General features: G+C 35.8%; 1 protein-coding gene across 5 annotated transcripts in view; it reads left to right on the top strand.

Moving 5' to 3' along the window:
* Positions 1 to 16,403, top strand: part of LOC105223013 (peptide transporter family 1) — a 31,162-nt gene that overhangs the window by 13,651 nt on the left and 1,108 nt on the right. For 3 of the 5 annotated variants that reach the window (XM_011200600.2, XM_049455884.1, XM_011200599.4), the window contains exons 4-6: positions 14,560 to 14,638; positions 14,733 to 14,961; positions 15,019 to 16,336. In XM_011200600.2, the coding sequence (XP_011198902.2) occupies positions 14,560 to 14,638; positions 14,733 to 14,961; positions 15,019 to 16,336 (1,626 nt within the window). Of the gene's footprint in view, positions 1 to 4,166; positions 4,733 to 10,247; positions 10,630 to 14,559; positions 14,639 to 14,732; positions 14,962 to 15,018; positions 16,337 to 16,403 lie in introns of those variants that run through there. The other 2 variants (XM_011200602.3, XM_011200601.4) reach the window with 2 other exon arrangements.

The following is a 16,403-nucleotide window of genomic DNA, read 5'->3' as shown; positions in this document are numbered from 1 at the left end:
GAAATTTCAAATTCCTAAAATGCAATTTCGTTTGCATACATACATACGGCATTTGTATGCGATTATTTATGTGCATATATCGATGATTACAAAACGTTTTGATGAGTAGGAAATGCATTCAGGAAAATACTATATGATCGCACTGTTAACCTTTTTGATTATCTTTAACTTAATTGGTTAAGATTTTTAAAGGCAAAAAAATGTGATTTTGCAGTTCTGTAAACAATTCAGGCTCCGATTTATTTGCTTTCGATTATGTTTTAAAATACGTTTAAAGGCTTTCATAATACTGGCAGAGAGCCATACTAAAATGCTTCATGTGTTATATTTTTCGATAAGGAGTTGAACTGTGATCTTCTTCAACATAGCTCTCACTTCAACGGAAAGAAAAAAATGTCATTTCTAGATTGACGCCTGTATGCTTATGAAGTAGATCGCAGACATAATCTTTTTCACTTTAGCAATTTGATAGCCGGAACTGGTATTAGCAGGTTACTCTCAGTTGTACTTTTACTTATAAAAACTGTTTTGAAATTCCGAGAAATTATTCGCAAACCCCTATCTGATTTCGTCTTGACCTAAGACAATGGGGATCCCTGATCTCATACGTCGTTTATTACACTTTTATATCAGTAATGTATTTAATTGAATTGGCTATATCGACACACACACATACATACATACATTAATATATTCAAATGACGCGAGCAAGCTTAATTTTCTTCGGGAGCTGTGAGAAAATCGTGTGATTAGATTAAAATGTGAGAACTCAATTGCGAGTAAATACAAATTGTTAATGTGGCGGACCTCCTGACGTCTACCCAGCACCTTCCACGGCAAGAAACACACTTCTCGCCATTAAACAATCGCAGCAGCGTTGAACTCACTTCTCATTTGAATGCACTTTTTCACACAAATCGCAACAACACAAGCTCAATTTTGATTGTGCTTACCTATACACCAACACTGACAAACACCAACGCATTCACCAATTCAAAGGCATCAAAGCAATCGTAAATAATAATGACGAGGAAATGGGACGCATCTAAATTGGCTTGGGTGTTGAAGCCGGCACAATGGCACACATGACAAAAACCCGCAACGTCAATTGCACACACATTCATACACATATTTGTGTGAGTGTATGAATTCCTATGCCTTTGGCATCCATTTGCAGTGCACTTTCATTGAAAAAGTTCAAAGTCAATAACGAACGTCAACCGGCGAGCCGAGCGACACAAAGTGGTTGTGGCAAACATACAATACTTGCATATATATGTGTATATATATGTGAATATGTGTAAATGCATATTTGTAAAGCCGGCCGTTTGTCAAGCGGACAGCTGGTGTTTAGAAAACCGAGTCCAGCCGCACCGCTAAGCAAGTGATCAGCGATAACAATAATCTCACTGCATTCGCCTATTAGTGTGTGTATATGTGTGTGCGTGTATATTAAACTAATAAACACAAATGACGCTTGCTTTTGATATCTTAAATAGGTTGTGACGAGTGCTTATAAACATTAGCGTATGACTTAGCAAAAGCTGTGCTGCAGAGGGCGAACAATTTACATAATAAGAAGCACTCAAGAAATAACTCCTTAAATTGTGAGCTCTGCTCTGTGGTTTTACAAAACGTATGTTTAATATGATAATCTCCACAACCTGTAAGAAAGAGCTGAATACATTTTCGATTTTTGAGAATTAACGCCGGGAAAAAATTTCGAGGTAACAGTAAATTAATGACTAATTTTAACCAAAAATTTATTTTAATAGGCGAAATTAGGGAACGATTATAATCAACCAAAAATACGGAAAAGTGATTCCATAAACTCTTACCGCGACATAAAGTGATTTATAGTATGTCTACCCAGAGGATCGGAAATAAGTATATTGGGTATTTAGAGGATAGAGCATCATGGTCTCTTTTTGCCATACAACTCAACTATGCTCGGCTAAATAATTCCACCCACTTTTACTAGGACACACTTTCGTATTATGTATTGTACTAAAAACTAAAAAATATTAAGGCTTTGTTCATAATCTTAAATATCTTAATTAATTCTTGGATGACAAAGCCACCTCAAAGTAATTCTCCTTTGCCAGCTTTCTTCCAGTCCTCGAAACAGTTGTTAAAGTAAATTTCCGAAATCGCCTTCAACGCAAGCACCGATTTACGTTCACTCAAAACGTGACCATTGACCCAAAACGATTTCCCAGGCGTGGTCGTTTGAGTTTGCTAGCCAGAAGTCATACGGTGGTTGTGGACAATATCGGTTGAAATTTTGGCAAAAAACTGACGAAAAATCAATTCAGTATGCGACGGTACATTATCGTGGTGCAGAAACCAAGAGTTGTTGAAAGGAATTCGGAGTGCACCGCACTTCGATAATCGAAGAAAACTGTCAGCATAATCTAGATTTTGACCTGCTTTGAGGTGGTTTTATCGACTTTTGGCTCATCTTTGCCACGACATTCGGCCGATTGATTGTCTGTTTGCGAGTCGTAAACGTAGATTCAAGACTCATTGCCAGTAATAATACATTTCATGACCTCCTGGTAGTCGAAGATCATTTACACAGACGTTAACGCGACCCGTTTTTTGAAAAAATGTAGTCCTTTTTGTTTTCACTGATCCTATCGATATTCCAATGATGCCGGTAAGATCACTAACTGTTAATCGTCGATTCTCAAGCACCAATTCTTTTATTTCATTGACGTGTTGATAAACGGTTGTTGGCCGTCCTGAGCGTGGCTCCTCGGCAACGCGTTCTAACACCTCTTTGCATAATTTGTAGCTATCAAAACCACTTTTTCGCGAAAAACAATTATCACCAAAGGGTTTTTCCAACATTCTGAAAGTTTCGGCACCAGAAATTTGATTCTGCACATCAAATTTAATAATTTCCCTCATCGTAAAAATCGGTGAATGCATTGATGTACTTTAGAAAGACAAGCGTATAGTAAACAGCAACTGCTGTATTCATTTTGTTTCTTTTTTTTTTGATGTGACACAGACTTCAATGACAGTTATTCCAACCCAGAAAAAATATGTTTCGACGAACGGGCTTATATGGGTTTAATGGAAGTATTGAACCGATATTTGGCATATTTATTATTGACTATATGACTGTTAGGAAAATCTGTCTACTTGATTCCCTTAAGATTTCTCTCCAATTAACCGATATTTTAAGCTAAGTTTTATTTCAACATATTCGTTCCTGATTGTTTTATCTATTGTAAAATTAATGGATCTGTTAGCTTTTATGATGATGTAATGAATATGGTCTAATGATGTCCGTTTTCAAATTTTAGAGTAAATTAAGAAAAGTGGTTTAAATGTTTGTTGAAATATGAGATTTGACCTAAGTTTGGCTATCTCTAGATTCCTAAAGACATGCCTTCTGCCCAAATAACTTTTGACAAATATTTTACACTTCAAATATTTTGACGAAAATGTATGGACTTTGCCTGCCTGCCTGCAGAATAACTTAGAGCTCAATACACGTGCTCTATTCTTATATACATATACTCGTACTATATTTAATTATTTCGAATTTGATTTCTAGAAAACGCCCTATTATTCTTATTTAAGAAAATGCATGAAGGAATCCACTCATAAGCCTCAAAATCATGTTCACATAATTGGGTTTACAATTAAATCTCCCAGCAGCGCAAACGTGCTAAGAAAATTCCATGAATCGCCGGCGCCCAACATGTGAATGCACCGCTCTCAAAGCGCGCTTCAGTCAAACTATTCACTTAAACTTTCGTGTGAGACTTACAAGCACAAACTATTAAAAAACTACACGAAATCACAACATCTCCAAGTCACATTATTTGCTAAGCATTTCTTGTAAACAGAGAGTGCGAGACAATATTTACCAAAGTAAATGAATAAATTAAAAGTGGGGAAAGTGAAAACCACAGAGAATAAGACAGCTGAGCGCGGCGCAAACAATCGCGGGAGGGGGAGGCTGGGCTGCGGCGCCCACAGCTGACTGGTAGCTCACCGGAGCGGCAACAATTACTGTTGTTTATTGCTGTCAGCGCCGTGACTGCTGCTCTGGCGCAGGTGCTGTCGCTGCCGCTGTCGCCGGCTCTGCTTGGGCGCTGCTGCTCTATTGATGTTGGTGGTGCCGCCTCCATTTTAAAGCTGCGATTGCAGTCTGCAGCGCGTTATTCGTGTAACAAGTGTTGAGCGGTGCTGACGGTTGCAGTCCGTCAAGGAAAACGCTTTTAATTTATATTTAGAATAATTTTCCATGTTTTTTCTTCGTTTTTGTGTTTTACTTTTAAAGCATTGAGAAAATGTTGGTTTTGATGTAGTAACTCTTGTTGAAATAAACAACACAAAATATTTTTAAATTTTATTTACACGCTGCAAACAAAGTGCTGTGACCTTAAACAGCAGCTTTTCAATCTGCCGTCAGTGCAGTTTTTATTTAAATGTGATTTTTTATGCGTTTAACCTTTAAGCAACCGTGTTTTTTAATACTTTTCACTTAAAAGAACTTGTTTTACTTTTTGTGTGTGAAGAATTTGTGTATGAAGTGTCTTTTTCACGTGATCTTAGTTACTGAAATTTTGACTGAGAACCCAAAGCGCGTTATTACTGTTAGCTCAAGTGTGCTGTGAAAAATATTGCATGTAATTTGTTGCTGTCAAAGTAGACTTAACAGTAAAACAGCAGCATCATGGTTAGCAGCGTCCTACAGATATCGGAAAAAGCGGTAAGCAATTGTGTTTTATCAAATTTTGTAACACAATACAACAACTATTTCAAATATGTGTAAAGATGTATGTAACATGGCACACGCGCCTATTTTAGACTCTGGAACGTGCCTTTCTTATATCTCATACTTAGTAACACTCTTTAAGACACTCTGAAAGCACGAACCACTGGCGCTACGCAGCGCCTAATCGAAATACTAATTAAATAAACTCACGTAAATGAAAATGTAGGCATAACTTGGAACCGTTTACATTCTGCGGTTATCGGTGAAGAAATATGCCCAACGGCAACCTAGTTAGATAATCACAGAAATGCATACAACATTGTCATATCGCTTCTAGTGCAGAATAATAATAATTTTTTATCACTTCATTATATTTGCTTAACACTCTAGTTAAAAGAATAAACATACAAGGACAACCTACCTACCTATCTCTACTCCACTTTTCCTTTTCAATATTAACATTTTATTCATTGCGGTCTCTGTCTCCAAAATATCCAACTCTATGTCTCAGCAACTTAAGTTTTCTGTTAAACATTGATTCGTCTATAATTCTTTTACTTCTGGTGCGATTTATAGATTTGCTCTCCTAAAGTTATATTTAGATGGTCCAGAGATAATTTATAAGGTTAGTGTCCTTACTCTATTATAAGGTTGATGTCCTCACTCTGTAGTGGTTGATCCAGAAGGCGTTTCAACAACCACTGATTAGTAATTATACTCTTGCAACCTGCTGATACGGAATATAATAGTTTTTGTTTAGACTTGTATTTAATGCAGTAAGGTCCTAATAAATATACAATATAGAACCTTTTCATAGATTTTTTTTTTGTTTAAAAATGACTATTTTCTTACTATTTATAGTCTCGGTGTAATATATGTATCAAAAACTAAAATTTTTTACATTTGAAAATAAGAGTAGATACTCAAATACCTTCTAATTTTTCTTGAGTTGAAGGAAAGTATGTTCACTATAGTTGAGACTAAAATAGTTGGATGGGAAATGATATGTGAGGATCTGATTTCAATTTCCTAAGCTATGCTTGCAGAATTACATGCCACCCAAAGCATAAATTCTCCTCTACAGTCTGATTACAATTTTACATCAGTGTATTTCTATCAAAATAATAATGTTTTTTAAAAGCTTGAAAAATTTCATTTTTATTATTATTTTTTAATACTTTCTGACAGACGTGAAGTTATGCAAAGCAATTCGAAATGCATTTTTTCAATTTAAATACCCGTTAGCACTGCTTCTTTGCTTATATTTGTAGATATGTATTCAGTTATTTTATTTTTGGAAGCGCGAATATTTCGGTATTCAAAGTTTATTGCCTTTGAAGCAACAAAACATGAAAAAATGTTAAAAGCATATTCGCATAATCAATATTTAATCAGCTAATTCAATTATAAATGAATATTTTGAAGTGTCGTAAGCAACATCAATCACAATTTTGGGTGATTTGTTGTCGCCAAATTCGATTATTGAATATATGTTTGACTTTTCTAAGCAGCCGACCTTACGCCAACGAAAATTATATCTTCCAAATCACGCAAACAAATACTAAAACTTATTTCCAGCCACAAAATACATATAATAAATAAATACAACGACAGTAAAATAATCGTAAATATCCAGCTAAATACCAGATAATGGCTGAGATAAAATGCGAGACTAACGCATAACAAACGCTATTCGAAATGACATCGTAAAGGCTACACTGGTAGAAATTATTTTAGTAACGCTGTAGTTATTGCGAGTAATTACTCAACTATTTCACACAGAGAAAGCTAAAAATGTTTGTCAATGCAACTTTTTTTTGTAAATATGAGTATTCTGCAGACTCATTTAGTTTTAGTGATTACTTTTATCTAATCGCCATAAATACTTTAAATGCTATATTTATAACACTTTTGGAAAGAGCAGATTTTATGGTTCAACGCTTTTAATTCTTCTAAAGAACATGTTTTATTTGACAAGAAAGAAAGTTTATGGCAGTCTCATTAGTTTCATAAGCTCTATTAGCGTTGTTTTAATGACATTTAAAATTTTAAGTGAATCCTCTCATAAAGTAATTACCATTTGCATGAACTATATGGTACAGAGTGCACACCAAAAAATATATAAGAAGGTTCTTCGTAAGTGTATTGAGGTGTTGACACGTTGCACAAAGCCTAAGATTTATGGGAGCAACAATAAATGTTTCAAATATTTCCAATATATTGCAAAATACAAACCGAATTATTTGCTGATGTTTAACACTCCCTCACAAAAGTTGATCGTTACTTTAACGACATGCCAAGCGAAGTTCAGTTCACACGTATAAATCGGATTTAGTTCTGAGACACAAACGAGTTTTATAATTATTGCAAACGTGATTCGAATAAAAATTAGATTAAAATGCACAGATTACATATTTACTGTTTGTAAGTGTGTATGTATATTTTTATACGCTTGCAACATTCTCCATAGTGTAAAAAAGTTTTATTAATAAAATATTAAAAATTGGAAAAATGTCAGAAAAAAAATTAAAAAATCTAAAATGTAAGAAAACGTTAAATTCGTACTTTTGAAAGCCATTTGACCTTAAGAAGGTGAAGGTAAAATTAGGGAAGGTTGCGATTCTAAGCCAACTAATTTTTTATAAAACGTAACTGAAGTAAATTTCGACGGATAGACTTTATTCGAAATGGGGGTTCTATGGGAGAGTTCGAAAATCAATTATAGTGGCTAAAAAATATTTTGAAATCGTTTATTTTCAATGCCTTCATTGAAACTTGAATTATATGTGTTGGAATGTTGGAATTCAACGAATAGGCGTCTCAAAATTCTGTTATGTTTTTAATTTTTCAATGCTGCAGAAATTGATAATATTTAGGTGTCTTAGTGTTTCGAAAAGCTATGGTTTACAAGCATTGTATGTATATTACCAAATTTCATTATGATAACTTGAATTCTTGAATTTTATATATTTATATTTAATTTAAGGGGTTTCCTTTTTTCAACAACTTTTTTCTCATATAAAAAATTAAATATTTTGTTAGAAGTTTTTAGTGTTAAAAACACTAGTAACAAATAAATTCTGAAATTAAAAAAAAAAATATTTTAAACTCGACCATTGCGACGCCGATTCCGGTGACCCCTTGTTGGCAGGATAACTTCCTACAGCATCGGCTAAAGTGACAAAAAATACGTTTAACTTAGAACTTGGACGAATGAAAAACAATTGGAGTTTTGGCAGACATTTTTACCAAAAAATAAAAATTTCAGAGAAAATTTTGCAACATTTTTTTTTTTTAAATGGTTGTAGTTGAAAAAAATCCTTCACGAAAAATCTTGCCAACCGACTTCAAAAACACAGTTTCGAGAAAAAAATGCTTAAAGCCGGCGCACTTAGCCTAGCTAGCTTGGAGCGCACAAGTTCTCAAGATTGAAGGACAATATTCTAGAGGTGTTTTAAAATTTAATAAGACAAAAAAAAATGATTTTTTTCTTGTAACCCCATAAGACATTGCATAATGCACTTTTGCTAACGAACCTATTAACTCAATTCTCAAAAGTTCTAAAAATTTTGCAAAAAAATAAAAAATAAAAAATAAGATAATTGTACATTCTCACATCCTTTCCTTTCTTTATTCAATCAATTATTTTCAATTTCTCCGACAGACGCTGCTTTCCGGTTTCAATTTCAACCCTGAGTATTGTCCGACAATTAAATAATTCAATTAAATTCTTTAGCAATATTTTGCCTGCTTGCTATCGATATCAACTTGGCTCTCTCTAAATAAACTCAATTCAATTTTATTGACGCGTTCTATTAATTATCAATTGCATAGTCTTTTGTTTACGCTTCCGTTCCCTGCACCTCAGCAATTGAGTGACCTTACTGCTGCCTAGCATTCAAATTAGTGACGACAGTTAGGGCTATAGAATTTACAACAACAACAGTATAAAATTTATATATTCCATAACAGTACTGAATAGAGGAAGTGAACATTTTGTCACATTCAAATCGCTGAACAACCTTTTTCATCGACAATAAAGCAAGCCATTTTTGTGCGTGTGGAATGAGGGTCAGGCGGCCGATGCACTCTTCGCACGTGAGTGACTACAAAAAATATTACATACTATATGTACCTATGTATTTATTTAAATTTAAATTGTGGGTCCTTCAGTGCCTTGCGCATTTTTTCTAATAGTTCTGCTGAGTTGTTGTTTTCTTGTTGCGCACCAATTAATTTGGGGAACCCAAGTGATTGATTTACATATACGGTGTATGTAAACAAGCCTAAGGGGTGACTTAAGGTCAAGTACCCAGTGTCATTTATTATAAGCATGCAATCATGCGCCAACTGGATTTACTTCTTTTCAATGCAAATAATCACGAACTGATAATTCACTTTTATTTACGCGTAGACGTGCGCATGTGTGTGTGTATTTGTACGGATGTCTGATAAAGAGAAAGATTATCGCTTTACGTGCGATTGCCATTTTTGTTTATTATTTGTATGCATACACCTGATAAACTGAAGCCTTCAAGGTGGTAGATAAATTACGTATTATTGAAGAACACTTTAGCGTCATTTGTTCCGTATTAAAAGGCTGAGTGCTGAGTGTGGGTCATAGATAAATGACGATTTTACTTTTGATGACGGGAGATATTTCGTGTTGCTCTCGTCCTCTACCAGACTGCTTGCTTTACTCCTTATCCAATCTGCAGAAACCACAACTTAAGGCGCGGTTGTTGAGGCCAATGATATCAATATCGTCGGCATACGTCAGCAGCTGTACACTCCTATAGAAGATTGTACTTTCTCTATTTAGCTCTGCAGCTCGAATTATTTTCTCCTAGAATAGATTGAAGATGTTGCATTGTCTGAAACCTCGTCCGAGGCTGTTTTCTGCTTTTCATTGGGGCGTATTTTACGTGGGGTCCGAAACCCAGCGCACAATACTGAGGAAGGATGGTCACCTTCTCACTTTAGCTCGCCTTCAAACGGATGTTCTTGGCTCTTTGTTTTCAAAAATAAAATAACTTGACACACTTTATCGACTAAATCACATATATACAAACAAATGAGCATGGTGAAATCGACCTAGCGCATTTACATAAATTTTTTGTAGGGTCTTCGACATTTCTGGGTGTTACAAACTTCGTAGTCAACTGTTCAGGGTTTAAATATTAATTTTTACTATATATACATAGCTCTGAAAGCTAGACGATTAGAAATCTAGCTAAATTCAATAAAAAAGAAAAACTATTTAATATTTTTATTTTGTTTTGTAGAGCTTTTTTCGTTCCTCTCTGCACCTGCTCACCAAAACAGAGCTACTCAAATGTATACCAAAAGACAGACACTGGCAAAGCATAGTTTTCATAAAATTGTAAGAGAGCAAAGAAATAATAAAACTATCTAAACGCGAAAAACAAAACTAACAACAGCAACGCCAATTGGCATTGTTTATACTGTTAGAGACCACACATTAGCGTCGTCAATCATGCGCAGTAGCTACACAGTCTGCATTCGACCGCGAAGTTGTTAAGTCCAACCAAGTTACGCCAAATGCATTGAGCTTGAAGGCTGCAGGCAGGGCACTACAAACAACGAGCAATATTTTCGTTTTTGTTGACAAACTTTGTGTACTTGCGTAACATTCTGTTGTATTTGAAGTGGCTTTAAGCATTTTTTACTTGTTTTTTTGGTTATTTTGAGTGTTCCGCGCTTCCACTTACCCCTTAAGTGGTTATGTTTAATGCATTTAGAAGCTTAAAACCGTAGTTTATGCCAAAACAATAGTTACCAAAATGGCTGACTTGATTGAAAGTGTGAACGCTGCCGAGTGCGAAGAAATCGCCCAGCAGCAACAAAGCAATAAACGCTTGGAGAAACGGGTGAGTTGGAACGCAATGCGGGAAGTAAGCGTCTTAAGCTGAATGCATGCATAAATTAACTGAAATACAACAATTCGACAAGCATTCTATATGAATATAAATGTATAACGGGTTATGTTAATTGTTTACAATGTGGAATTCTCAAGCGGTTGAGAGTGAAATTTATACAGGTGTCAGTAATTTGAATAAATTATAAACAAACTGCATTTTCTTATGAACTGAAAAAGTCATAAAACTTAATATAACGTGAGTGTAAAATCAGGTACTTTTTTAGTTAATCTTGATAAACTTAAAGTAATTTATAGTTATTTTTTCTGTCTAATTTCTAACATTTAATTTTACATTTACATTTAATTTTACTTTTTTGACGTATTCGTCAATGTCACACTATTTCAAAGCCTGACTTCCGCATAAACACCCACAAACCACATCATGCATCACGACAATTATTAAAATTCGTGTCACACAATAATTTTAAAACAAGCAGTGAATAAATTTGTATACAAAAAGCTGGTATTTAATAAATCACTAGTTTTACAGTGGCTGCGTTCGTAGTCACTTACCTTGACCAAGAAACTTGGTAGGCATACATAATTTATACTGGATTCCGATTCTTATGCCTGCGATAATTTGCTTTGAATGTATTCTTACGGTGCTTTTAAAGATAATCCGAATATCAAACTTTCGAAATTGCATGTTGTATGAAAAATATGAGATATAGTCGTCCGATCAAGCTTATTCAGACAAATGATCATACCCTATTGGTGCGACAGTTGAAAATACAGCTACACATGTGTAAAATTTTACTCGGATATCGCAAAAATTGAGAAAGAAAATTTTATAATCCTTAAAAATTAAATTTGCCTAAAAAATCTTTGGTTCGAAACTGGTTTTTGATCCGTAGTTTCTTTGGAAAGTTGTTCAAAAAGATCCGTAGAACATTTCACGCATTTTCTACTTTATAGATAAAGATTAGCGCGCTCTAACCCAGATATTTATGTATGTAGACTAACAAATAATTTAGAGTTTCAGGTACGTCTACTACTTTGTTCTGGTACTGTTAGCGTAGTTATCTGAAAAAATTGACTGGATTGCCGTATACGATCGACATATGTACTATATTCACATCAATATAATTCGACTTTTGTAGTACGGTGCTATTATTGCTATTGTATTCTGTGCATACAACACAAAGTTACTCAACTACTAAACTATATAATTTGCGATATCTTGCAAGATTTTTCAAACTCCACCTAATTTTAATGATCGTAAAGATCAAAAGTGAGATTATGTTTGAGAAGCAAAAACTGAGTCTATATAGGGAGTATGCCAAAATACAACCTTTACTCCGAAAAATTTCATGAAAACATCTCTGCATAACCTCGTAAAATTTATTTTGAAATCATCCGAAGAGCATTTGGCATATCCGCGTAGCCAATTACAGTTGGAAAATTATTGTATTAATTAAATTAAATACTGTTAGTCGTAACTGTTGCAGACAGTCTTAAATAAGATATCCAATTTGCTTCCAAACAGACGCTTCGTACCTCAAAATAAAATTTTAATTGAAAGTCGCGCGCCTTTAAACGCATTTAATTATTATTTTTATACACTCGTTGTTATGTAGGAAATTGTATACGAGCAGACATGCCCGCTTATAAATACTTTTACACTTCACTTCCACTTTCGAGTTACATCACCGTTTTATTTCGAAAATAATTATGGATCCGTACGCGAAATTTTCACATTATGAATGTTTCTCATTCTCACTGTAAAATACACTTGGCGCAGTGTAAACTTGTGAGCGTGTAGTGGTTTATTTTGTTTACAGCTTTTACTAAGGTACTGAAATACTGAAAAAGTAAAAATGTAAGCTGTTGCAGCTGGAAATAGCATACAATAGGTAATATATAGAAAATATTTTGGATAATTTTTTTTTTCAGTGCGTGGAAAATTCAAATAATTTAAAACTGAAGTAGATAAAGGTCTTCAAGACGGAAATTTGGTTGCGTCTTCTGATCTACACTTAAAGGACACATTTTCTATTGATACCACTTGCTAAGAAACCCTCAGGCGCTCTCAGGCGAACATAGATTTATTAGTTTAAGCTCAAGTCAAAGGCTTTATTGAATAAGCCGTAATCGAACTTGCAAATAGGTAATAGAACAAGAAAAAACGTTAACTTCGGCTGCACCGAAGCTAATATACCCTTCACAAGTGCTTTTCGTTTAGTAACTATGTGTTCAGTTTGTATGGCAGCTATATGCTATAGTTAACCGATCTGAACAATTTCTTCGGAGATTACATTATTATCTTAGAAAATAACCTGTGCCAACTTTTGTGAAGATACATTGTCAAATGTGAAAGTTTTCCATACAAGAACTTGATTCCGATCGTTCAGTTTGTATGGCAGCTATGTATATGTTATGGTGGTCCAATATATCGGCAGTTCCGACAAAGGAGCAGCTTCTTGAAGAGAAAATGACATTTGCAAAATTTCCAAACGATATCTTAAAAACTGAGGTCCTAGTTCGTATATGTACAGACGGACAGACAGACAGAAGGACATGGCTAAATTGTCTCAGCCCAACATACTGATCATTTACATATATACTTTATAGGGTCTCGGACGCTTCCTTCTGGGTGTTACAAACTTCGTGGCAATCTTAATATACCCTGTTCAGGGTATAAAAACTCATTCTAGCCCCTTTTTAACCAAACACCTTATGTTGCTGCATTTATAATTGCTATAATTGCTTGCATGGTAGATTTTCTTAGAAACCGCTGAAAATATTAAATATAAAACTGTCATATTTACAGCTCAGCTTTGTGCTCATGCATTAACACCCACACTACATATTATATCCACATCGTCTTATAAGGGTAATTATTTGAATTCCTTAACTTGTTTCGCAGCATTGTTTTTGCAATTAGCTGTGATAATTACAGCTGTCAAATGCTAAATCATTTGAGGGAATCACATTCCCCGTAACCATAAATCAACTTGCTTGCGGTAAACTTTTGTATAGGTTATGGTTACCGGGTCGGACTAAAACAGCTATGCAAAAATGCTGTGGTGAAATTCATAACAGAAATGCTAAGTTTTCCAATGAAATTGTGGTGATCATGAAATTTAATGCAAAATAACTGGATTTCTATTTCAATATGAAAAAGTGTTGGCGGTTTTGAAATTAGTTGAGAAGCTGATATGATTAGCTTTTTAATATACTAATAATTACGAGTATCTATGCCCTTTTATACATACATATATATTTTTTGTGGCGGCAACGACCTGCTGAAATAAAACGTTCATTCCTCGCGCTTAGCAGTTAGCATACTCTAACTTATTAGTATCTAATTACAATATAATTTAATATTCAATCATTCAAAACTGCAACAGCTACTATAATTATCGCTTTCAAACACTTGTGAAATAATTTTCTCTGATTTTATCAATCGATCTTCAAAATACTTTACTGTTTTCAAATATTCATAGCAAATGGATGTCAATAAGTTATCAGCTTTTAGTCATCAGAAGCTGTGTAATTACAGCAAATATTTCCATAAGACAAAAAACAGAAAGTAATCACAAATAGTATGGTCTCACTGCTCTGAGATGCTTGCGCAAAAATTTGTCTTGCTTTATCTTTTCATTGTAACAAAACATGCATCACACACATCAGCATACATAAGTATGTGTGTATGCTCATCAATCAATATTCGGTCACAAGTGCCGATACCAGTTTTAATTGTTGTCAAAACAGACGAACGGTTACAGCCACAAACACATTACATATGCGCTGAAATGAAAAAAAAACCAAAAATAGCAATAACAAAAATAAAATAACAAAACAACAAAAAAACAAAAAAACATTGTAATTCATAGTACTCGTAAATATTTACGAAATTTATTTTAACCGTTTCTTTCAGCCGTCGCAGTACCCCAAATCGGTGGCATTCATTATCAGCAATGAATTCTGTGAGCGCTTCAATTACTACGGCCTACGAAGTAAGTGTTTGGTCAATGAACTCACCTACTTTCACTGAATTCAACCAAAAAAAAAAATATTAATTTCTTTTATTTTGGCAATTTTCCCACACAGCCATACTCGTGTTGTATCTCACCACGAAGCTGCACTATGACAAGGACACGGCGACTGTGCTTTTCCACATATTCACCATGTTGGTGTATTTGTTTCCATTGGTTGGCGCCATTATCGCCGACAGCTGGCTGGGTAAATTCAAAACGATTCTCTACTTGTCGATGGTGTACGCGTTGGGCGGCGTGATAGTTTCGGTGGGCGCCATACCGCAGCTGCAGCTACCTGTGAAGTGAGTATACTCAACATTGTTTTGAAAACTATAAAATCTAATTTAACAAAATTATAGGGAAATTACTATACTCGGCCTGACGTTGATCGCACTCGGCACTGGTGGCATCAAACCGTGCGTCTCGGCATTCGGTGGTGATCAGTTCCGCATGCCAGAACAAGCCAAGCAGTTGGCCACATTCTTCTCGCTGTTCTACTTCGCCATTAATGCCGGTTCCACCATTTCGACCACCATTACACCCATACTCCGTGAGGATGTGCATTGCTTCGGCGATAAGAATTGTTTTTCGCTCGCCTTCAGTGTGCCGGCCATGCTTATGTTGCTCTCGGTGGTCATTTTCGTTGCGGGGCGCAAGCTCTACGTGGTTAAGCCACCAGCTGGCAACATGATATTCGGTGTGTCAAAGTGTATTTCCGATGCTATTGGTGGTTGGCGGCGCGAGCGTAAGACGAATCCACGCAAACACTGGTTGGACTATGCCGAGGCGAAATCCGGTCAAAAAATGGTCGCTGATACCAAAGTATTGTTGAAGATTTTAACATTGTTTTTGCCCTTCCCCGTCTTTTGGGCACTCTTCGATCAGCAAGGCTCACGTTGGACCTTCCAGGCGACACGCATGAATGGCGAAACCTTCGGTTATGTTATTAAACCCGATCAGATGCAGGTCGTCAATCCCTTACTCATACTTGGCATGATTCCGCTATTCACCTACGTGCTCTATCCGATTTTGGCTAAGATTGGCATTAAGCGCCCACTGCAAAAGCTCACACTTGGTGGTTTGCTAGCCGCTATTGCCTTCCTGCTCTCCGCTGCTCTTGAAGTCAAACTGAACGAAATTGATCCGGCACCGCTGAATGAGCTAAGCGCCAACGTACGCATCTACAATGGCATGCCGTGTGCTTACCGCTTCACCACGGAGTTGCCAAATCATCCGAGTGCCGTGGAGCCCTTGGACTTGTGGGAGAATAAAGCCGTGCCTGTGCCGAAAGCAGTCGTATATCCATTCAACGCTACTTCGGCAGACAAACGTTGTAAGGACCTTTCCGGCACCTTCCGTCTAACACCTGGCATGGAGACAAGCTACTTTATTTACTCTGACGGTGTGCAGGAATTCATGGACTCCATGGGCAAAACGAAGCTGGGCAATCCCACGGTGCGCGTGCTTTTGAATGTGCCTACCGAGGACAGTGCGTTCACTCTGACCGATGCCGTGGATACGGCAGTGCCGCTTATTTTGCGCAATGCCTCACAAGTGGTTAATGTGGTGCATGGTGAGATCAAGCTGAAAATGGCGGATACGAAGATTGCCACCATCGACACGAAGAGCGGTGGCGTTTACGCACTGCTGGTACAAGGCAGTCTCAAAGATGGCTACGTAAGTATTAGCGCATCTCATTAATATCATTGATCCACAATGATTATTTTTCGCTCTATCCTTCTTG

This window comes from Bactrocera dorsalis, chromosome 4 (genome assembly GCF_023373825.1).
Source record: "Bactrocera dorsalis isolate Fly_Bdor chromosome 4, ASM2337382v1, whole genome shotgun sequence".
NCBI classification, from domain to species: Eukaryota; Metazoa; Arthropoda; class Insecta; order Diptera; family Tephritidae; genus Bactrocera; species Bactrocera dorsalis.
The sequence above is the reverse complement of the archived record's forward strand: the minus strand, read 5'-3'. Positions and strand labels throughout refer to the sequence as shown.